Source organism: Procambarus clarkii, chromosome 56 (genome assembly GCF_040958095.1).
Source record: "Procambarus clarkii isolate CNS0578487 chromosome 56, FALCON_Pclarkii_2.0, whole genome shotgun sequence".
Taxonomy (NCBI): domain Eukaryota; kingdom Metazoa; phylum Arthropoda; class Malacostraca; order Decapoda; family Cambaridae; genus Procambarus; species Procambarus clarkii.
This window is the reverse complement of record NC_091205.1, coordinates 20,426,792-20,449,231: the sequence shown is the minus strand read 5'-3', so window position 1 is coordinate 20,449,231 and position 22,440 is coordinate 20,426,792. Positions and strand designations below refer to the sequence as shown.

The 22,440-nt window shown below is 40.5% G+C and overlaps 2 protein-coding genes across 3 annotated transcripts in view; one reads left to right on the top strand and one right to left on the bottom strand.

Moving 5' to 3' along the window:
- Nucleotides 1–53: 53 nt before the first annotated feature.
- On the bottom strand, nt 54–1,709 carry LOC138349773 (uncharacterized). Its single transcript, XM_069305830.1, has 4 exons — nt 1,540–1,709; nt 1,191–1,368; nt 866–968; nt 54–628 (listed from the first exon to the last, which is right to left on the bottom strand). Exons 1-4 carry the CDS (start codon nt 1,684–1,686, stop codon nt 484–486), a joined length of 573 nt encoding a protein of 190 aa, XP_069161931.1. The 5' UTR covers nt 1,687–1,709; the 3' UTR covers nt 54–483.
- Nucleotides 1,710–4,529: 2,820 nt separating this feature from the next.
- The window catches only part of LOC123770699 (dnaJ homolog subfamily C member 10), a 31,097-nt gene continuing 13,186 nt past the window's right edge, over nt 4,530–22,440 (top strand). Inside the window, exons 1-8 of one of the 2 annotated variants that reach the window (XM_069305829.1) lie at nt 4,530–4,627; nt 15,766–15,930; nt 16,654–16,772; nt 17,774–17,871; nt 20,079–20,290; nt 20,786–21,001; nt 21,168–21,380; nt 21,769–21,855. In XM_069305829.1, coding sequence (XP_069161930.1) covers nt 15,775–15,930; nt 16,654–16,772; nt 17,774–17,871; nt 20,079–20,290; nt 20,786–21,001; nt 21,168–21,380; nt 21,769–21,855 — 1,101 coding nt within the window. In that variant the 5' untranslated portion in view covers nt 4,530–4,627; nt 15,766–15,774. Of the gene's footprint in view, nt 4,628–12,524; nt 12,807–15,765; nt 15,931–16,653; nt 16,773–17,773; nt 17,872–20,078; nt 20,291–20,785; nt 21,002–21,167; nt 21,381–21,768; nt 21,856–22,440 lie in introns of those variants that run through there. The other variant, XM_045762803.2, reaches the window with a different exon arrangement.

Genomic DNA, 22,440 nt, shown 5'->3' with positions numbered 1-22,440 from the left:
CCCCCCAACACGGCACCACTATGTAATGGTACAAAACTGGAAATAAACACCACTTTTTAATGTTTATATATTTGTTTATATATTTATTTTGCCCCGGGGGGTAGCAATTTGTTTACATAAGCAGCAGCTTCGAATAATAAATATATTAAGTTACTAAAAGTTGGCAGAATTACATATACATATTATATATATAGATATAATCACTTAAGAAGTCCATGACATCACCAGGGTTCGAACCTGTATTACGTTGGCTCGCCGCATGGAGAACACAGTGCCATCACTACTTCACCGGCAATTCCCTAAAAAAATAGCTGGTGACGTGGTTACGGTACTGTGTACACCAGGGGGTCGAGACCTGGAAATGCGGGTTCGAAACCCTGGTAAAAGGAGAATGAAGCACTCTCACTGTCAGGGGCGCAGGGAGACGGGGTCCGAGTGAGAGCCCTTGTGTACGACTCTCACATATGGCAATGTTGGGGGGATTTATACGGAACGTTCGCAGATGACGGGCTTCTCGTGGTGGCAGGCAACGTCGTGCCATGCGACGCCATCCTTGTAGAAGTTGTTGAGGATGGCGAGGCAGTTCTCCTTACCACTCTCACGGTTGTCCGGCTGAGGTCGGCGGAGTCTGCAACATGCACCATTCTTCATTATTTAACCCTTCCTTATTCATTATATTGGTTATACTAACATGTTGCAGAAGCTGAGGGAGTATATTTCAGTGAAACAGTATGCTGCAATGCACAGAAATGGAAGGTGTGATGCGTGCGTGTGTACTCGCCTACTTGTGCCTGCAGGATCGAGCATTAACTCTTGGATCCAGAATGTGTGTGCATGTGTGTGTGTGTGTGTGTACACAACTCACCCTCCGGTGTTGGACCAGGCAGTAATACCAAAAGGTTCTCCGTTGAACCACCTGAAGCCGGAGCCGGCCCTCACCCCGCCGGTCCAGATGTAGTCCAGCCGCTCTGTTCACACAAAACACAAAAGTTAGAGAGACGAACATTAGCGACGATTGTACTAGTGGAAGGATGGATATATTTCAGAATAATTGTATTAAATTTACGATTCGAAGGACGATTTTCATGCCTCAGCTTAAGCATAATAACGGGAAAATGACAGCTGTGGCCATATACAGGGTAAATGTCATCAGAGCAAGGGAGTATAAGGGTAAAGTAACAACAGCTAACCTCTGACAATAATGCCATGGATGTAGTTGAGCTCGTCACGAGAGCTGATGGCCACAGGCTGCCACCCGCCGCCCAGACTTGTACACATCCTGTGAGCAGCGTCGCCTGTGTACTCTGTCTTGGGCGGGTCGTGTCTCCAGGAGAAGTAGTACTCACTCCCGCCGCGAGTGTCGTCAGCCTGTAACACCGCCACATTTATCTTAACATTACATTTAAACAATTTCTTAGGCTTGGTTTTCAAAAATAAAGTTTGAAGAACGTTGTATGATGGTATAAATCTCAGGTTAATGTAAGGAGGTAGAGATAGGGGCAATAAACTTAAGGGAGAGTGTTTTGGTAGAAAGCTTACCTTGGCGCCCAAACTCTGAGTTCCAGGTCGACTTTGAGAGAAGCTCTTACTGCTTGTCCTCTTCGGCTGGCCTCCGAAGCCCGGCCTCCGAGGCGGGAACTGGCAGGCCGCCAGCCCGACCACAGTCAACAACAATATGAACTTCATCTGGAAAATAAAGTTAGTGTGGTAATACTCGTCTCACTCCTCCAGCTTCTGGAGTATAATTTTCTGTGGGGAAAACTGATTGTAATATTACCTTTCGTCAGTTGTTTCTGGTCGTTTACGAGTTAATGTTTTGTTATTATCTGAACAATGTTCAAGTTATTGTAAATTATTGTGTGCTGCACCGGGGTGTAGGCCTATTGAGGTCGTAGGCGCCAACAATTAATAATTCATAAATAATTTATATTTGTATATTCGGAAACAGAATAATTTAAAGTTCACACTGACTCAGAGTGTCATCAGTTGCTGGGTAGTTTAGACTTTCCGTTGGGTGCTTATAATACCAGTCACATGAGATGAGTTTACAGTCTTAGAGGGTTTACAGTCAGGAGTTGCTGAGTACTTGAGTATACATGACACCTTTACACCCGAGGCCTCAACACACGCAGTTTAATGAAGGAATTATGAGCTTCGGTAATGGTAGGCGAGTTACCATTAGTGTGAGAGTGACACACTGAGGAGCTGTAGTGTGAGAGAGACACTCTGGGGAGCTATACGAGTGTGAGAGACTGACACACACTAGGGAAGTGCAGTGTGAGGAGGCCGCTGGTGGTGCTCCAGTTACCCTCCAACACCTACCTTGACAGGAGTGGAAGTGTCTGGACGTGTGGCGGCAGCGGCCTTATATAGGCCTACCTGCTCTCTAATGGGAAGGTCAAGGACACTTCCGGACTCCTCCATCCCGCTCTGCCCAGCAACTGACCTCCCTCACTCTTGTTCCGGGATCACCAATATTGGATTTCAGTATTTCACGTGTTTCTTGCCCAATGGAAAGTTAGCGCGTTCACACCAACAATATTCAAAAGTCAGCGCGTTCACAGAAACGATATTTAAATTTAGCGGGTTCACAGAAACAATTTTCAAAAATCAGCGCGTTCACAGGAACGATATTCAACCGTTAGCGGCTTCACATAAACAATAATAAAAGTTAGCAGGTTCACACAAACAGTACGAGTGAAGGTATAGATGATACCATTTATATATTTTCATTACACAGTATACTGTAAAACTTAAAAGAGTATTTGACCGGAGTGAATGAATACACATATACATATAGAGTCGCAGGAGCTTACACATATATTAAAAGAGTCGCAGTAGCTGTAATTTATTCACTCTGCTTGATTATAAGCACTTAAGACCTGGGATTTTAAGTCATTAGGTCTTCAGACCCTTGTGAATTTATGTACGTTTATTGAGACAATGAAATACGTCTCAAAGGGATAGAGTAGCTTAGGCTATTTCTATCCCCCACCCTTGTGAGGTAGATCCTGTGCTTTTCTACTCATGTACTGAGTATACTAGTACATGAGTACATCATACTCATGTACTGTACATATGTAGTCAATTTGTTTCTACGAACGAGCTTGGTTGAATGCTTCATAGATCTGCAGCCCGACATTTGGGCCAGTGTTTAACCCTATATTTTGTTAAATTTATATCGCATTAGGCTATCAATATTCCTCGTCTGACATCTGACCTTTGAGACTGAAATATGAAGACAATTCCGCGTCTTCCCCTTGACCCAGATCACGATTGTACCATCCCGTTCCTCACTCTAGTCTAGTGGTCATTATAATCTATTGGTCAATATAGTCAAGGGGGTAACCATGGTTGAATGGACACTACACTCTAGTGGTCACTATATTATAGTTGTGGCTTTATCATATCAATCTCCTTTTTTGTGGTCACTATACTCATTAGCTTTATCCTGTCGGTCACCTTTTTTTTCTGTTGCTTACCTATTAGTGACTACAGGGGAATGAGCTCTAGCTCTACATCACCGCCTTCTAGCCATTTATAACTGGTCCGGTGGTTAACACTCTTGGCCATCTTATTCTGGTGGTCGCTTAATCCTGAAGGTCGCCTTAGTGTCACAATGCTCTTGGTCACTAACCTGTTTATCACCTCATTCTAGCTGGTCACTATATTGTGTTGGAACTTTCTCCTGTTTGTCACTATGTTCCGGTGGTAATTCGCTAGTGATGTCCGATTTATCCTAATTGTCGAGTGACAAGCGCTCGGTTTTTCGTAGTCGTAAGGTTACGGGTTCGATTCTCGGCGGAGGCGGAAACAAATGGGCAGTTTCTTTCACCCTGATGTCCTGTTCATCTAGCAGTAAATAGGTACCTGGGAGTTAGACAGCTGCTAGGGGCTGCTTCCTGTGGATGCGTAACAAAAATGAGGCCTGGTCGAGGACCGGGCCGCGGGGACGCTAAGCCCCGAAATCATCCCAAGATAATCTCTCAAGATACTATGAACACATCTGGACTGGTACATAAGCCATGTGTGTGTGTGTGAGAGAGAGAGAGAGAGAGAGAGAGAGAGAGAGAGAGAGAGAGAGAGAGAGAGAGGAGGCAGAGAGAGAAGCAGAGAGAGAGGCAGAGAGAGAGAGAGGCAGAGAGAAAGAGAGGCAGAGAGAGAAGCAGAGAGAGAGGCAGAGAGAGAGAGAGACAGACAGACAGAGGCAGAGAGAGAAGCTGTACGTCACCTTATTCTAGCAATGATAAATACGATGTACAATGATAAATATACGATGATAAATGCGATGATGATACGATGGTATGATGCTATGATAGTACGATGATAAATCCTTTACATTAAGAGCATTGTGGTCTTGGATTCTGTCTATAGAGACCATTTGCGAAGATAACAAGGAATTACACAGGGGAGCGCAAGGGTGGTATCATCGATAGCCAACGAAAAGTGACTGGGCGGGGGCGAGGCTAACATGGGGGAGGGAGCTCTGCGATTTGTTGAAACGTCACTCCAGCGTAAGAGACGACTGGAGGAGGTTGTGTGTTAGTGTCCGTTGACTATTTCCGCTGGATTTTTTTCCACAGCGATTGATGGGAAGGCCCATGGACTGTTCAAGGAGAAGAGGCAGGTCAGCAAGAGTGTAAAAAGGGTCTCTTCTGTTTGATAGTAGGTGCAGTTTGCATGAAGGGTTTATCCTCCCGATGACTGCTAAAAAGGGTCCACACGGGAGACATCTCCCGTCACGCAGGGTGCAGTCGCACCTCCACAGATCTCCAGTATCATCTATTGATACTGGTAATGGCTCAAAAGGGCCACCACTTACGGGCTATTCGTGCCTATGCCACCTTTTGGGTGGCTTAATCTTCATCAATCAATCTAAAAAGGGTCACTCTACTTTCGTACACACTAGGGGAACGTTGAGCGCTGAGGAGGCTTATGGCAAGGTTGGCATTGTAACTCAAACTGTCCTCAGGGAGGTAATCCACTCACGATAATGGATTTACAACGATTACATAATTAAGTGCTATTATCTACTCTTTACCCATGGTTAGGTTAAGGTTACTTAAGGTTAAGGTTTGGTAATATGATATAATGTTGGCCGAAACGTGAAATATATAATTCTAAAACTATTTCAGTGTACCTTGAATTTCGTTTACAGAAAACTAAATTCTTCAGTGTTTAAAACAAAACTTGTTAAGCATATACTTTTATATTTTAAACTAACGATTTATAATATAATAAATATATAACTTGAGAATAATCTCTATCTAGGACAAAGGTCCACTAACCAGTAGACAAGTAGACTATTACTGGAACCGTAATATGCTTTCAGACCATCACCAATATCAGATAACTATACCAGGTGGTTTAACAGGGCGGTTTGTTGCTCTGACGGGCTTTTGTCGCAGGAGGAAGAGTTTTGAGACTCACAGAAGGTCTTCGCTCCTGAGGAAAGATGCGATTGAAGTGTAACTAGAAGAGGACACCTGTACTTCAGGGGCCAGATTCACGAAAGCACTTGCAAACGTGTACATCTTTCCTCAATCTTTGAAGGCTTTGGTTAAATTTATTAAACAGTTTACAAGCATGAAAACTTCCCATTTAACTGTCTTTATTGTTATAAACAGCCTCCTGGTGCTTCGGAGCTCATTAACTGTTTAATAATTGGAAACAAAGCCGCCAAATATTGAGAAAAGATGTACACGTTCGTAAGTGTTTGCGGAAGTGCTTTCGTGAATCTGGCCCCAGACCTGCACGTTGAGCCAAACGTGTGGGGTCTCGAGCACAATCAACCGACACAGGTTCACAATACTATCCCAGTCACACCCACAGACTACCGGACGAGCTCAAAGACGTAACCTGGCCCCCTGCTCCCCGTCCTGAAGCGAACTATCAGGGGATAAAGTGCCAAGCCATGACGACTATGTAGCACTGGGAAGAGATCAGGATAAGGATTTGGGATGGGACAGGGGGAAAGGAATGGTACCCAACCACTTGGACGGTCGGGGATTGAACGCCGACCTGCATGAAGCTAGACCGTCGCTCTACCGTTCAGTCCAAGTGATTGGACTCCCCGTCCTGAAGTACAGCACACTGCCAAGCACTACCTCAGTGCGCCGGGATCACCCACATTCGTCAGACCACGCTGCCTGGCCCCAGAATGATTGACGGACACCCAAGCTGAATTCAACAGGCTACAGAAGGCGGGAATAATCCGGCGATCAAACAGTCCATGGGGCCTCACCTCTCTTTATGGTTCACAAACCAGCTCCAGGGAAGTAGTGCCCTTGAGGGGACTACAGATCCCTCAGCACTCACACCCTACCGGACCTCTACCAAGTAACGCATATCCAAGACGATATGCGATTCTCAGAATATACACATATTCTATGGATTGGTCAACTCCTCTATTTTGTTCAAACATTGACCTGAACCGGGAATTTCACTAGATTCCAGTGGAACCAGCAAACATCCCTAAGACTGCGATCATAACACCTTTCGGTCGATTTGAATTCGTCCAGATGCCTTTTGGGCTATGTAATGAGGCCCAAACATTCTAACGTTTCACTAAGTGATCATAGGGCCTCCACGTTCTGTTATGCCTACACTCGCCATCTTCTGGTGGTCAATCACCCAACATCTGTGTGTGTCTATGTATGTATTAACACGATGTACTGAACGGGGTGAGAATAGCTTGAGCTACCTCATCCCTTTGTGTGTATTTTACCTCAATAAACTTATTTCAATTTCAATTTTCAACCCAGCATCTACTACACCTCCGACTCCTCACCTGGCAGCGGGACTTCGGCCTGCCGCTCAACCCTGAGAAGTGTATTTTCAATGTCCTCAAACTGAGTTTCCTGGGACATCGTGTATCAGTAGCCTGAATTCAACCAATAGAAATCAAAATTGAAGCTAGTAATGATTTCCCATGACCGTCCACTCCGAGAAAACTGCAGGAATTACTTAATGTGGTGAATTTTTACTGGCGATTCATTCCAATGTGTTCGGACTTGTTGTGATACTTGTACGACCTCGTGTGGAGATGAAACGTCTTGGGTTGGACTGGCTACGGCAGGCTGGGTCAAGTTCAAGTATGTTTATTGAGACAAGAAAGAAATACATCTCAAAGCGATAGAGTAGCTTAGGCTATTTCTACCCCCCCCCCTAGTCTGGGTCGCCATTCCTCGACATATAATGCACCATGATAAGGGATTTAGGTTTCATCCGAAAATTTGAAAATTTGTTTCTCAATAAAATCATTAATACCAAAAAACTTAGTGACTTACCACAAGCACTCGACTATAAATTCTCGTTTATAACTAACATAAACATGGCTAAAAGATAACTTAACCCAACTATTTAACATTACTAATGATCCAGGAATTCATAACTAGACCAAACCAGGGAGGTGGTGGTGGTATTGCAAATTACTGCAAGTTATCAGAATTAGACACTTGTGGAGTATGTAGATTTTCCAAATTTATAATCAGCGGGTTCGACACTAATGTGGCAGTTAGCACTGTGTGCGGAATTGCTAATTTGTTTCTGAATTTATGATGATGATAATTATTTTATTCGTAAAATATACTAAGGAACACATTATAGTGGTAATTTAGAACGTATAATTATTGTATATTATATAAAGTCAATATAATTCCATACAGCTTTTCAGGCATAACATGATTAGGTTAAAATGATAAATATATTGGGGTAAAATTTAATATTATATGAGACTTAAGCTAACATATATGAGATAATTTAATAATAATTTATGAATAAGCAACTAAACAGAAATCACCTAATAGTAACCTAAGGTTTTAACAGTGAACTCTGAGGCTTTGCCTCTCACCCAAACCACAATTCGCAAGCTTCCTCAACTATATAAACTGCGTAGTTTATATAGTATGTCCCCCTTTGTGAACTATATAAACTGCGTAGTTTATATAGTATGTCTCCCTTTGTTGGTCACAAATGGAGACATCTCCCGTCACGCAGGGTGCAGGCGCACCTCCACAGATCTCCAGTATCATCTACTGATACTGGCAGACCATACTGGTAATGGCTCAAAAGGGCCACCACTTACGGGCTATTCATGCCCGTGCCACCTTTTGGGTGGTTTAATCTTCATCATCATGGTCACAAAACTCGCCAAAATTTCTCAAATGTAAAATTTTCTCAAATTTTATGAAAAGAGATTAAGAAAATCTACACAGACAAAGAGAAAAGGGGCAACATGACTGAAGTGTACAAATGGATGAAAAGGTTCAAGAAGGGAGATATAAACCGAGTGCTGAAAATATTAACCAAAATTATAACACAAAATGTATTTAAATTTAAATTTATTAAAGAAATATGCACACTGGTTCAGAAACTGGATTGGAAATCTATGATTTCCAAATCTCTACCTTTGATGATGGTGATGAAAAGGACCTTGGAGTCGGAGTCCACCAATCTTTGAAAGTTGCACAAGTGGAAGCTGTAGTAAAAATTACTAAAAAATAGCCAACGAACCCCTAGGAATAGTGAAACGAACCTTTGAATTTTATGGGAAAGAATGTAGTTATTCAACTGTATAAATCTCTGACACATATTTTTTGGCACAAATCATTTGGATTATTGTATCCAAGCATAGAGACCTCAACTTCGGAAAGACATAACTGCTTTAAATTACGACTTTTTATTCCGAAAATATGAAAATTAGTGAAAACAGCGATAGGTCAGTTTTTGCCTAAATCCCCCGGCAGTTTTCAAAATACGATGCCTATCGGAAATATGACTTGAGCTTTATTTGTGATCGGAATTCAGGGTGATTATACATATTTGGAGTTTTTAAAGAACAACACCAGGCGACAAAAATCATTCCAGAACTAAGTCGACTCTCATACCATGAACGGTTAAGGGTCACTGAAGTAACACTGCAAACTCAGACAAGACAGGACGGAACTCATCGAAACTTAAAATACTCAACAATTTGGAGTATCCTCCAGACCGCTTCGTTAAAACGTCAGATGTCACGCAAAGAACAACGGTTTGAAACTCAATAAGCTACAATGTAGGACAGAAAAAAAAAGCTTTTTCACCTACAGAGTCGCAAACTAATGGAACTTCCTACCCGCCGAAGGGAAGGGAACTAGGAAGAGAATGCGCTAAACTATCATGACTATATAACACTTGGAAGGGATCAGGTCAAGAATTTGGGATGTTATGGAGGGGGGGGGGGAGGAATAGGGACCAACCACTTCCCGAAACCACTTTCGGGTTTCATGCCCGAAACGCTTTGCGTAATAGTGGCTTTAGGCATTGTATGTACCAGCTCTATTTATAAACCTAGCAATTTTTGTAAAAATCTCTTGTATGTATGTACCTTACCTGAATAAACATTTACTTATTTACTTGGACGGTCGGAGATTGAAGGCCGATCTGCATGAAACCAGGTCGTCGCTCTACCGTCCAGCCCAAGTGGTTGGACACCTGGCCGCCGAAGCCGTAAATGCCAAAACACTGCTACAATTCAAAATCCAGGTCGACAAAATTAGGACAAATTGGTGGATGGACGTTTGGCAAGTCGCCGGCTTCCTGTCCTAATCGAGAGTACAAGATAAGGGGGGGGGGGGGGGTCGTCCAGTAAATTCAGATAAACAACATATTCACTAACCATGGTAATAATCACTAATAAAACAACCACTACCCTTCCTTTCTTCTAATTTTGTCCAATCGCCGTTAGAATGAATATTAGCTGCCTAATAGACTAACCATCCTGCGAGATGGGGACTTTTTTACCACTGCTGCCTTATTCACTCTTGTGTTGATGATATCCTCACAATGCACCTGTATGACTAACCATCCTGTGTGATGGGGATTTTTTTAGCATCACGTAGTTAGCTTTTTTGACACACTGTACTCCACTTCTTATACTCTAGGGTAGCTGCACAAATGCAGATGTACCTCATGTATTAATAAAAAAGTTGGAACTGTCGTCAAAACATATTGGGAGACTGAATTCGCGAACATGATAAACATCATCACAGGTGTAAAACCTATTCTTCATAAAACACGTACAGAGCCTTAACAACACTCAATGTCTCGGCCAATGTTAACTAAACAAGTTACCATTGATAGACTAAACAACCTATGGATTACAAAAGACATACTTAAACCGTTAAAGACGGTTTTGGGCTGGACGGTAGAGCGACGGTCTCGCTTCATGCACGTCGGTGTTCAATCCCCGACCGTTCAATTGGTTGGACACCATTCCTTCCCCCCCGTCCCATCCCGAATCCTTATCCTGACCCCTTTCAAGTGCTATATAGTCGTAATGGCTTGGCGCTTTCCCCCTGATAGTTCCCTTCCCTTCCCTCTGCCAATTTGGGTGAGGCTCGCCCAAACCGTGTGGCCTTCAACTTTGAACAGACATACAAATACTATATATTATATTGTATATTATATTATGTGTATATCACGAAAATAAACACGTGATTAAGAATGTGACAATGTCAGACCACGGAGGAAAATGAAACAGGAATTTCCTAATGTACTTTCGTATATTAGATATATTATATTAAGATATATTATATTATATCATTCCTTCTGAAGATGTATTTAATATACGAAAGTACTTAAGGAAATTCCTGTTTCATTTTCCTCCGTGGTCTGACATTGTCATATTATATTATATATATATATATATATATATATATATTATATATGTCGTACCTAGTAGCCAGAACTCACTTCTCAGCCTACTATTCAAGGCCCGATTTGCCTAATAAGCCAAGTTTTCCTGAATTAATATATTTTCTCTAAGTTTTTTCTTATGAAATGATGAAGCTACCCATTTCATTATGAATGAGGTCAATTTTTTTTTATTGGAGTTAAAATTAAGGTAGATATATGACTGAACCTAACCAACCCTACCTAACCTAACCTAACCTATCTTTATAGGTTAGGTTAGGTTAGGTAGCCGAAAAAGTTAGGTTAGGTTAGGTTAGGTTAGGTTAGGTAGGTTAGGTAGTCGAGAAACAAATAATTCATGAAAACTTGGCTTAATAGGCAAATTTGGCCTTGCATAGTAGGCTGAGAAGTGCGTTCTGGCTACTAGGTACGATATATATATATTATATATATATTATATATATATTATATATATATTATATATATTATATATATATTATATATATTGTTTAATTGTTATTAATTCAAGTTAAAACTAATGTAAAAATATGACCAAACCTAACCGTCCTAACCGAAACTAACGTAACTAAGTCAGTATAATTCATATTCTAAATATAATAATAATAATTCAATTAAACCAATTGGAAATAATTGTTTAAATAACTAAAATCACTCTGCCTATTAGGCAAATCGAACTTTTCCTAATAGTACCAAAGTTGGTACTATTTTGAGGGGGGTTTGAGTTCAATGGTCACCTCCCTTTCTCCCCTACACCCAATATAATCAGTGAACGGTGACTGGCGGAGTCCCAATATTTCGATAATTGTGAATTCAGTATCATTTTCTGAGACAGAGATATAGATCGAGGGGGGAATGGAGAAACGTTCATTAAAGAGAAAGAAGAAGATAGGTGGCTCAGTGGTTAACAGACTCGCTCTGTTTCGCGAGCTGCGTGACATAGGTTCGCATCCTGGCCGAGGAAGACTGATTAGGCGCCAATTAATCCTTAAGCTGTACACCTCTGTTCACCCAGTAATGATTGGGTACCTGGTTGTTAAATGATTGGCGAGTCATATTCCAGGGAAACTAGTGGGTGAGTTTTGCTATGGGGTGGAAAAGCCTTCTAACAGGAAACCAGCAGTTACCCACCTCTGTAAAAAAAAAAAAATGGGATAGGAAATTGGAACACTGGGAAGAGGGGGGGGGTTCGTGTAGATGGAGGTGAAGATGGGTATGGGGTGCATAATAAATGAACTAAACTAGAAGAGGGGGAAAGGGGAAAAAGTAGGTGAAAAAGATGGGGAGGGTAGAGAGGGGCGAGATTCAGAGAAAGGGAAGGAAGCGAGGGTATAGATCTTAGGCGGAGAAAGTTTGAGAGGGGAGATAAGAAAAGGGAAGAGAGGGGGGGATAGGGAAAAAGATGAGAGGGAGGGGTTTATAGGAGATTGGGAGAGAGAGACCTGGGAGCACCTGCATGGGTACACCTCCGTTAGATTGATTGATGAAGATTAAACCACCCAAAAGGTGGCACGGGCATGAATAGCCCGTAAGTGGTGGCCCTTTTGAGCCTTTACCAGTATCAAGAGCTAATACTGGAGATCTGGCGCATGACCGACCTTCGTTATGTATGTGCATACATATATATGCACATACAGTTGCATATATGCTTGGGGAACATTCATCGAGAGTACAAGACGAATGTACTCATCTTGTGTATATTATATATATATATATATATATATATATATATATATATATATATATATATATATATATATATATGCCAAACTTAAATGTTAAAATCCAGCTGGCAAAAAAAATCATAAAGGCAAATGAAGGGGAACTGTGACAAGCCATCGGCTTCCTGTCCTCGTCGAAGCCTCTAGCGTGTTAATAGCCCCTCAGGCAAATTCAGATAACTACATATATCAAACGCAACATGAAATCAAACGCTCATACACGTCATTTATGAGTCAAAATGGTGTGAGACGACAATTAAACGTGGGCGGCGGTGGAGAGGCCAGCAGCATCACTCACCAGTGTGAAGCCGACGACCGACCCGTACCGTACATCGCTATACTCATCCAAGATCTTTTGAGATATATATACCCACACACTGGCCCAATAAACAGGTAAAAGGATCTATTAACCCATCGTATTGGTAGTCTATACATTTAAAAAGGGCATTGTTGATTGTATTCATATACACGAGTTGGATTTGAGCTTTAATAGGCACCTGTTGGCTTGCTGGGACACCCACGCCTACAAGCTTCCATTAGGGGTTAAGGGTCGACGAGTGGGATTAGTTCCGGAAAGTTAATAATGAGCTCGAGGTGATTGGAGTTTTACTGGTAAACTGTTGATAATGTTGTTCTGACGGGAGTGTATTTGGCGTTAACAGCTGTCATGCAACACCTGTCATGTATCACAGAAACGTTAGAATGATTTCTTCAGTGTCTAGAGTCGTTAATAAATGGAAATGCACTAGGAAGTGATGTGGTGGAGGCTGACTCCATACACAGTTTCAAATGTAGATATGATATTGCCCAGTAGGCTCAATCTGTACACCAGTTGAGAGGCGGGACCAAAGAGCCAAAGCTCAACCCCCGCAAGCACAATTAGGTGAGTACCTGCCTCGGCACAAGCTACCTTGATTCACGTCTCGGTAGTTTTGAGGGTCCCGGTACTACCCCAGTAGTTTTGAGGGTCCCGGTACTACCCGGTAGTTTTGAGGGTCCCGGTACTACCCGGTAGTTTTGAGAGTCCCGGTACTACCCGTTAATTTTGAGGACCCCGATAGTCAAGTCGGGTTCATTCTCGACTTATTGTTGAGAATTCGGCGTTCGAATCCCCGGGCCTGGGACAGAAATGGCTGGGCGCGTTTCCTGTCGTTTAATGCCCCCATCCACCAAGCAGTAAATAGGTGCCCAGGAGTTAGTCAACTTGTGGGGTTGCATCCCGGGCGGGGTCAGTAATTGGATCCTAGGGAAGGATAGGGGACTTCGATATAAACTTAACATGTACTGTGCTGTATAATATATATATATATATATATATATAAACTGGTTGCTTGTGCCCTGACACAATGAATTTGGTCACTTTATGCCAAAAGTGGCTTTTTTCAAGCCATTCCCAATTCATCCCAGTCCAACCTAGAAATGCAAGCAGTCAATAAAACCTTGCCTATTTCATCAATACCTCATCTGTCAACTTAATGCAACATAACCGAGCCTAAACTAGACTTTTCCTCCAATATTTGACATTTTAAAATTGGTTAATGAGCTATTTGCAAAGGGCCTGTATGATATGAGCATATTCTAGGTTTACAATGCAGTACTATGGAACAGTGCACATTGCTAGCCTAGAGAAAGCATCACTAGCAATTAGATGTGCACTGCAGCAGGTATTGAAAAGTCACCTACAGAATGCCAACTATTTGCGACTATCAAGACCGGAGTATAGTCAGGTTTGTTTTCGACTCGAGATTGGGAACGCTGGGTTCAAATCTAGGGCAGGACAGAAATGGTTGGGCGTGTTTCCTATTGCCTAATGTCCCTGCTCACCTAGCAGTAACTAGGTACCCAGGAGTTTAGTCAACTTGTTACGAGGTTGCATCCTAGGGAGGGTTAGCAGTTCGACCTTTTTGGGGGGGTAACCTCGATGTATGCCTACAATGTACCTGTCCACTGACAGTGAATTATTTATTACTATATTATTATGAGGGATACAGGTGAATTCATGCAGTAAGGGTTTCATAAAAATATTAAATTATAATGGGCCTAATCTAATCCACAATAAATGTAAAAAAAAGAGTGTGGTGTATTGTATAGCATGGTTTTAAAAAGTGGCAAAATTCAAAGTACCTGTACAGTACTATATACATATATTAAAAAGAATTTATGGATAAGGCAAGTTTTAGCAAAACACTGGTTCACAAAATGGCCTTACTATCCTCTATCAGGCAGCGTCTTCATAGTTACTGTACTATCAGTGGACAATGCAAGCCTGAGGAATAAATATACTAATACAGTATATTTATATATGTGTTGTACTCAATAGCCAGACTTGCCTTTCACAGCAATTTTCAGTTGTACTTGAAAAGCAAGATTTTGTCCATTACAGTAGTGTGTTTTACTACCCATATCCAATTTCTATGTCCAGTTTCCACATTTGATAGCTACACCAGGAGGTGCAGGTGCCTGTCAGCAAGAGGAGAAAACTGAAAATCCCTTTTCATAGGCCTAGCTCTAAGCTCCCTAAAATGCTTTTCTGAAGCACACACTTAACACTCATATCTTTCATGTTTTTAACTTAATATTATTGTATCCATTCTGATGTGAAACAGTTATATTCTGTACTGCAAACCTATACATAATTAAGATGAGGAGTCACAATAACATGGCTGAAAAATGTTGACCAAACCACACACTAGAAAGTGAAGAGATGACGTTTCGGTCCGTCCTGGACTATTATCAAGTCGATTGTCTTGAATCGACTTTAGTCGATTCAATCGATTTACTCTTGAATCGATTAAATTTAGATTATCAAGTTACAATCGAGTTGATAATGGTCCAGGATGGACCGAAACGTTGTCTCTTCACTTTCTAGTGTGTGGTTTGGTCAACATATACATAATTAGGCATGTCCGGTGTTGACAAAGGCCCAGATCGGCCGAAACGTTCATCTCTCTTTCCCATTTCTCTGTGGATTTTCTGCATAATTAGGCATATATGATTCAGTTTACAATCTTGGTTATTTTTTATATTTTTACTTCGTTTATGGTAATGTTAACTTTATCATAACTTTCACCATTAGCCTACGAGTTCTGTAATGATTAATGGAAAATATGAAAATACTGTACAGTAGTATTATTTTTGCATATTATAAATTAAACAAAAATGAGAAAATACAGTAATTAATATAATTAAATTAAATATTTTGTCATTGTATTATTACTGGAATTCAAATACTGTACTGTATAAAGCATCTTTTTTTTATCAAGTTTTCAGGTCCGATATCTGGTATTTTTAAATTTACTAGTCATTAATTTCTTGCATGTACAACCTCTAAATAGTATTGCTTTCCATACAGGGCAGCAGGATGTTGGGAAAAACATTTCTCGTAAGTGTGCTTTGTGCACTTGCATGTGGGGAGGATTTTTACGAAATGCTTGGGGTGGCTAAAAATGCAGACCTTAAGGAGATTCGTAAAGGCTTCAAACAGAAGGCCCTCAAACATCATCCTGACAAAAATACGGTAATGAGATTCTGTTATTGTATCACATCTGCCTTCATACAGGATTATGTAATACTGTAATTACATTTAAGCTTGCATATGTACAGCACAATAAGCTAGTTTGTTAACTAGATTAGTAGTATTCATTTCTTGTATATTACAGTATATCAATTTAGATGTACTAAATCATTATGTATGTTTAGGGAATGCTTGTGTGTGCATATGATAAATCTAGGCTGTTTAATACATCTAAATTATTACTCCTTAGTTTTAATAAAATTATAGTTTTCTGGGGCCTGACGGCTGACTGAACAGCGCTCGGGGTTTGTAGTCCTAAGGGTCTGGGTTCGATCCCTGGCAGAGGCAGAAACAAATAGGCAGAGTTTCCTTAACCCTGATGCCTCTGTTCACGTAGTAGTAAATAGGCACCTGGGAGTTAGACAGCTGCTATGGGCTGCTTCCTGATGATGTGTGTGATAAAATTAGGATTAAGGACTTGGCTGAAATGCTATGTGCGGTAGTGGCTGAACAAGAATGTATGAATTCTTGTATATACAGTATAAATAAAAAAAGTGAAGTACTGTTCTCATTGTACTTAATCAGTAGAAGGTAAATTACTGTTAAGGGTATTATACTGTAGAGTACAGTATTTGCATGCTGAATACTGTACACTGCACATTATATAATAGTTTATTTTGTATGCTTATTTAACTGTATTTGTTCACCATCATAATACTGTAATAGGATGATCCTGAAGCACACGAGAAATTTGTACGGATAAATCGTGCGTATGAAGTTCTTAAGGATGAGGAGCTGAGAAAGAAATATGATTTACATGGTGAAGAAGGACTCGACGAAAGCAGGTGAGATTTTATTTATGGTTTCTGAGCTGTACCACTCAGTTACCCCCCTTAGGCAAAAAGCTTATGGACAAAGATTTATGTTTAGCCAGGGCAGGTTGACATTCAGCATTTGATGCATGTCCCTGTAAGGTCATACTTATGCAAGGGAGACACTGGGGAAATATTAATTCAAACTAGAATGATCTGAAGTGCCACTTGGCATCAAAGAAAACTGTCAAGAAGTGCTTAACAAATTGCTAGTTGACATACCTGTCCTCCACTAGACGGGAGCGCTTACATGTCAAAAACTCTACCCTGTTTGCTTACCTCAAATTCTTTCCAATTTTATGGAGCTTGATTAATTTAACTGCAATATAGCCATAAAGTATTATAACCATATTTATATGTAATGTGTCCTATGGTGGAGGTATATATTCATTCATATGTGGCATCTCCTCTTTTGAGTGCATATCCATGTAAATGTCTATGTTCTTTCCTATATATATTTGTGGGCTGGAAACATTACTTCTTGAGGACAGTCATTCTATTTTTGTACAACTTACTGTATTTGTGCAATACAATACAATGCAACCTACTAATCTGGTGCAACATAGATAAATTACTTTTTCTCTACTCCCAGAGATAGTTGTAGCAGCAACGTAGTTGTAACTTAATTGAAACTTTGTTGATACCTGTAGTTGTAACCTGTAACTGAGACCCCACAACAGTTGCCTATCGCTTGCATACCTATTTACTGCTCGGTGAATAGAGGCATCAGGTGAAAGGGAACACTACTCAAACTCACTCAATCTGACAAGACATTGTACTTTGCTGCAAGATACAGCCTAGACCGATCTTTAATTTTGTGGCAGTGTCAAACATATTTTGACAGTGCATAACACACCTGTATGTACATATGCAGATCTGTGCATACATGCATGTGAATTTTTATTATTGTGTAAATATAGTATACAGTATAGTATATTTACCGTATTTTTATAATTTTTATCTTACGTGTTCAGATCTGGACAGCAGTACCACTCGTGGAACTACTACCACGACAACTTTGGTATATATGATGATGATCCTGAGATAATTACACTCAATAAAGCAGACTTTGGTAAGTACAGTATCAGCCATTTATAAAAAAAAAACTGCTTAATTTTTAAACAAATTTAGGAGCTTAGTGGTGCAAGCTCTTTATTGCATACACTACACACCACTTACCGCTCATTCACCACACACTTGCATGCATTACATATAATAAAGCAACATAATTTTTGATTGGCCAAAGTCCATGTACCGAATGTGTTTAGCGTCTTTGATAGTATAGTTAATTTTACCGCACCAACAATGTAGTAATGTAGTAATGGAAGAGAGTATATTTTTCTGTATTTTTCAAATGTTTCTTTTTATTATTAGAAAGCCTAAATTATTATCTACGTTTTAACTTTATTTAACAGTAATTGGTTAACTCCAAGTAATTATTTTTTGGTTAAGTTTTTGTTGTCTACCCAAAACAAAATCTGTTAATAAAAATGAATTGACAACTAGTATTTTGCTATGAAAACAGGAGATAAATTGATTAACGTGTCATTGGAAACTATATACAAAGTAAGTTATATAATTAAAATGGATATTGTTTAGTAGTGTTTGTGACTGGTTTTGGGGGGGGGGGAATTTCACATTTCAAAACACCATTCTTGGGGGAACCTCTCCAGTGGACCTGTGGAGCTATTTTACTGATATTGCTCCATACTAAAATTCACATCAGTTGCAGAAGTTCTGTTTCACCTACAGAGGACCTGAGCAAGAACCTGCCCCCACCCCCCACCCCTCACAAGAGGGGTAGAGAGCAGGTGACAATTTGCCACGCCATCGGGAAAAGCATCTAGAAAATCAGTAAAGCTTTACAAACTGGAGGTTCACAAAAAATTAAACCTTAAAGCTGCCTAACAACTCTACAAACGATTTACACAGAACAAAGGAGTCGCTGAAAAATAGCTTAAAACTCGTTAGTACCAATCACCGGCACCAGGTGGCCCGGCCCCAGCCTGCAGCTGACTGCCAGCTGTGGCCTGATGCTTCAAGCTCAGTGCCAGCCATTCTTGGGCTCTGTCCTGCAGAGGCCATTTGCTTGTTTGACTTTCCTTTATGTTAGTGCTGTATTAGCTTTACATATGTGTGTTTTCTCTTCAGCTTATTGTGTGGGCTTGGCTTTTGTTGTATTTTGGGGAGCATGTGCTGATGGCTCTCTTCCTTGAATGCCAACTAGCACTGCCCTTACCCAGTCAGTTATCTTCTCTGGAGTGTTTGGGGGGGGGGGGGGGCAACAGAGGCCAGGCCATCAGGATGGAAAGCCTTATCTTGGACTATTCATGAATCTTTGATTCCTCTGTTTGGGCCCCTTGGCTGGGGTTGTTGTTTTGGTTGTGATGTAGCATGCTGAGGTTCACATGCCTGATCATACAGCATAACTCGGTTAAAATTTGTAGTCTGGTCAGTTTTGACTGCATTTGGTGACTGTTTGGCAAGTGGTTCCGGTGCGTGGGGTTTCTAACAATGGTGATGATGATGATGATGATGATGATAATAATTCAAAAGAATGTGTGTACAAAGAACATAAGAGGAAGGGACAATTGTAGGGACAGGTGTCACACATAATAACAAAGCCACTATTCTGCTTGGTTAGCTATCTTTAGGCCCTGGTAATGCTCTTCGGGTCTGGCATGTTCCATTAAGTATCACCTCGTCGAGCCCATTCTCACTATGTGAGCTTGAAGGGGTGTTCATTATATTGGCTACCTGATGATCATCATTCTTTCTGTCTCTGCTGTGGCACCTGCTGGGTTGGTAACATACAATCCTGAGTCCAATGAGGTTTATTCTCACTGGGCCTCTGTCCTCACTGTTTCTGCTTCGAGTTTGGAAGCTTTTCAGGCAACTGCTGTGTACGAGCTAGGTTTGCTCAGGTTAGACAGTCTGACATACTGTATATGTACACTGGCTGCCTGTTTTCCAGACACAATGAATTATTATTATTATAATTATGAGTTGCTTTTTTCATCAAACCTATTTATTGATTTTAATAACATGCAATTATCTTCAGACAAGCTTAACAGCTTCCACCGTTTCCTATTCATTTTACTCATTTGCTTTCTTCAGATACATAAAGATATTGTACACCTTGCAATCTTTTTGACGTGCCTTTTTGCATTAGTATTTTAATGTATATAGTCATGTTAATTAAATATTACAAATTTAATAACACATTTTAATTTCATATACTGACATACAGTACTTGTAAACATTTACTCATTTCAACAGAACAAAGTGTGAGTGGATCACCAGATGTATGGTTCATCAACTTCTACCATCCTATGTGTTCACACTGCCATACGTTGGCTCCGGTGTGGCGGGAAGTTGCTAGGGAACTCGAAGGAGTTGTTAGAATAGGAGCGGTAAACTGTGATGACGATTACCACTTGTGTTCTTCCCAAGGCATCCGCTCCTATCCGACACTCGTCTCGTATCCAGGAGTAAGTAGTATATGACCAAGAAATACCATGATCTATTACATACCTGTATATATACATATATATATAAATACATTGATCTATTTGCCTTAGAGTTAAGTAGCATCATTACTGGTGCCTAGGGAAAGATGTGTCTGAGATTTTCTGTGTGGTATTTAAATTAGGAATCAGATAGAATAAAGCAGAAAAGGTGGTGGTGTTGCAATACATGACAGAATTAACACTTGATAATTAATAAGATGTGAATATTGTAGCACTGAATATCTGAAACCCAACAAGAGGAGCTAGATGACAAATATAAAGGACTTACAATGATCATTATAGATAATACATATTAATACTTTTCTCCCGGCAAGTAGACACCTCATTTTGTCACAAGAGTCCTTTGGAGTGATAGGTTACATGGAGTTTACTAGGCAGTACTTAGAATTTTCTTAAACTAGTTGAGAGACGAGAGTCTGACGTGATTGGGAAGATCATTCCACATTTTCATTTCAGAAATCAAAATACACACAGGAGAAAACCAAGAAGCAGCTTTTGAACTATGTGCTCCGTCAGGTGCATTCTGCTGCTGTACGGGTTTCCTCTGCCAACTTTAAGGCATTATTATCAAAGCAGGAATTCTCGAGCAAACCTTGGCTTCTTAGTTTCCATGCAGATAGTGATGAAGTTGATGACTTTTGGGTTACTCAAATTAAACTAAGTGCTATTCTGGTAAGTTTTGCATACAGTACCTCTGAATTTCTTGGTAGTTAAGTGATTGAAATAGCAGTCTTTTAAAATGTTGACTTTTTAATGTATCCTCAACCAATTTGTTTCACAATATCAGTATTAATTGTAACACTGTTTTTTGTATTTTAAAATGTTCATTGTTCTTCAGGATGGCCTAGTCACTGTCGGATTTGTGGAGTGCTTCAAGGAGAAGGATCTTTGCTTCACCCTTGGTGTGCAGTCAGGAATAAAGTTTTTTGACATAGGGGAAATCCAGTCTGGACACGGCACAGAAATTTCCAGCCTCAATGCCCAAGAGATTGCAAGAGAAGTGCTCGGACTCCTGCCGGAAATGAAATTGGTGGACGAAGACATGTACAAGGTAAACTTAGGGTAAAATTATAAATGTTTACAAACACACTATTATCTATTCAAATCATAATCAAATTAAAGTTCAGACAAGAATGGGCAATAAGCCTGCATAGCATTGTTTCTCACTTTATTTACTTATATTTTTCATGCTGATAGAACCCAACAGAGTTTTGCCGTTTGTGGCTTCGGCCGGTAGGCAATTCCATGGGTTTATAATCCTGTGGGTGAAAAAGCATATACCACTAGCTGTGCTACATTCCACACTTATGTTCCTAGATAAACAGAACTCCAGATGACAGTAGCTTGGAAGCTCCAGCCAGCATGTCTGTCTGATAGGTATGTGTGTTTGAGTTAATTTTCAAAGTTAGCGTTGCATTTAAATGTATATAATTTTTTAGGATATTCGCCAGAAGTTGGAATCGCACGAGGAATCCACATCTTGGTTGATTCACTTTAGTGGCGACAGCGATGATGATGCATTTGAGGTAAGCATGACTATTCTTGCTTTTGGCTATTCAGTGTTTAATTTATGTACTCAAATTAGTTTCATTATACTGTATTATAATACTACATTAGAAAATTATATATTTACATGTTTATTTTATATAGAGTATATTGCTCTTTCCTGGGAGAAGTCCCTTGCGGCTCCCTGAAGCTACAATACTGATATAGTGTCAAACTACTATGTGCTATCAGTCGTGGCGTTCTTTTAGGCCTACTGGGGACCACAAGCCAGAACCTGGTCCCCTCTAATGAGGCACAGAAAGCAGTGGCACTATGATAAAAGTGTCGGTGAATTTTAATCATGTCTGCCACCACCGGGGAAGCTCCAACAAAGGCACTGAAACAAGAGAGACCACTGCTGGTTATAAAAAATATCAAGACCTCGAAATCGCTCTACCTCACAATGTAAATGAACGATTGAAAATTCATAAAACTAGCACTAGCTCATTCGTCCCACCTTCCCCTTCCCCCTCACCTTTCCCCCCCTCGTTTGGGTGAAAGAGGGAGGCAGACCGGGTCAGCCAGCTACTCCACACTCAGTTCTATGATGATGGGAAAAGCTACCA

Excerpts from the sequence above, each read along its gene's own strand:
- LOC138349773 (XM_069305830.1), bottom strand. The coding sequence starts at position 1,686 with ATGAAGTTCATATTGTTGTTGACTGTGGTCGGGCTGGCGGCCTGCCAG. Across the intron at positions 969-1,190 it reads CCATGGCATTATTGTCAGAG|AGCGGCTGGACTACATCTGG; the intron begins GTTAGCTGTTGT and ends TTGTGTGAACAG. Across the intron at positions 629-865 it reads GCCTGGTCCAACACCGGAGG|ACTCCGCCGACCTCAGCCGG; the intron begins GTGAGTTGTGTA and ends TGCATGTTGCAG.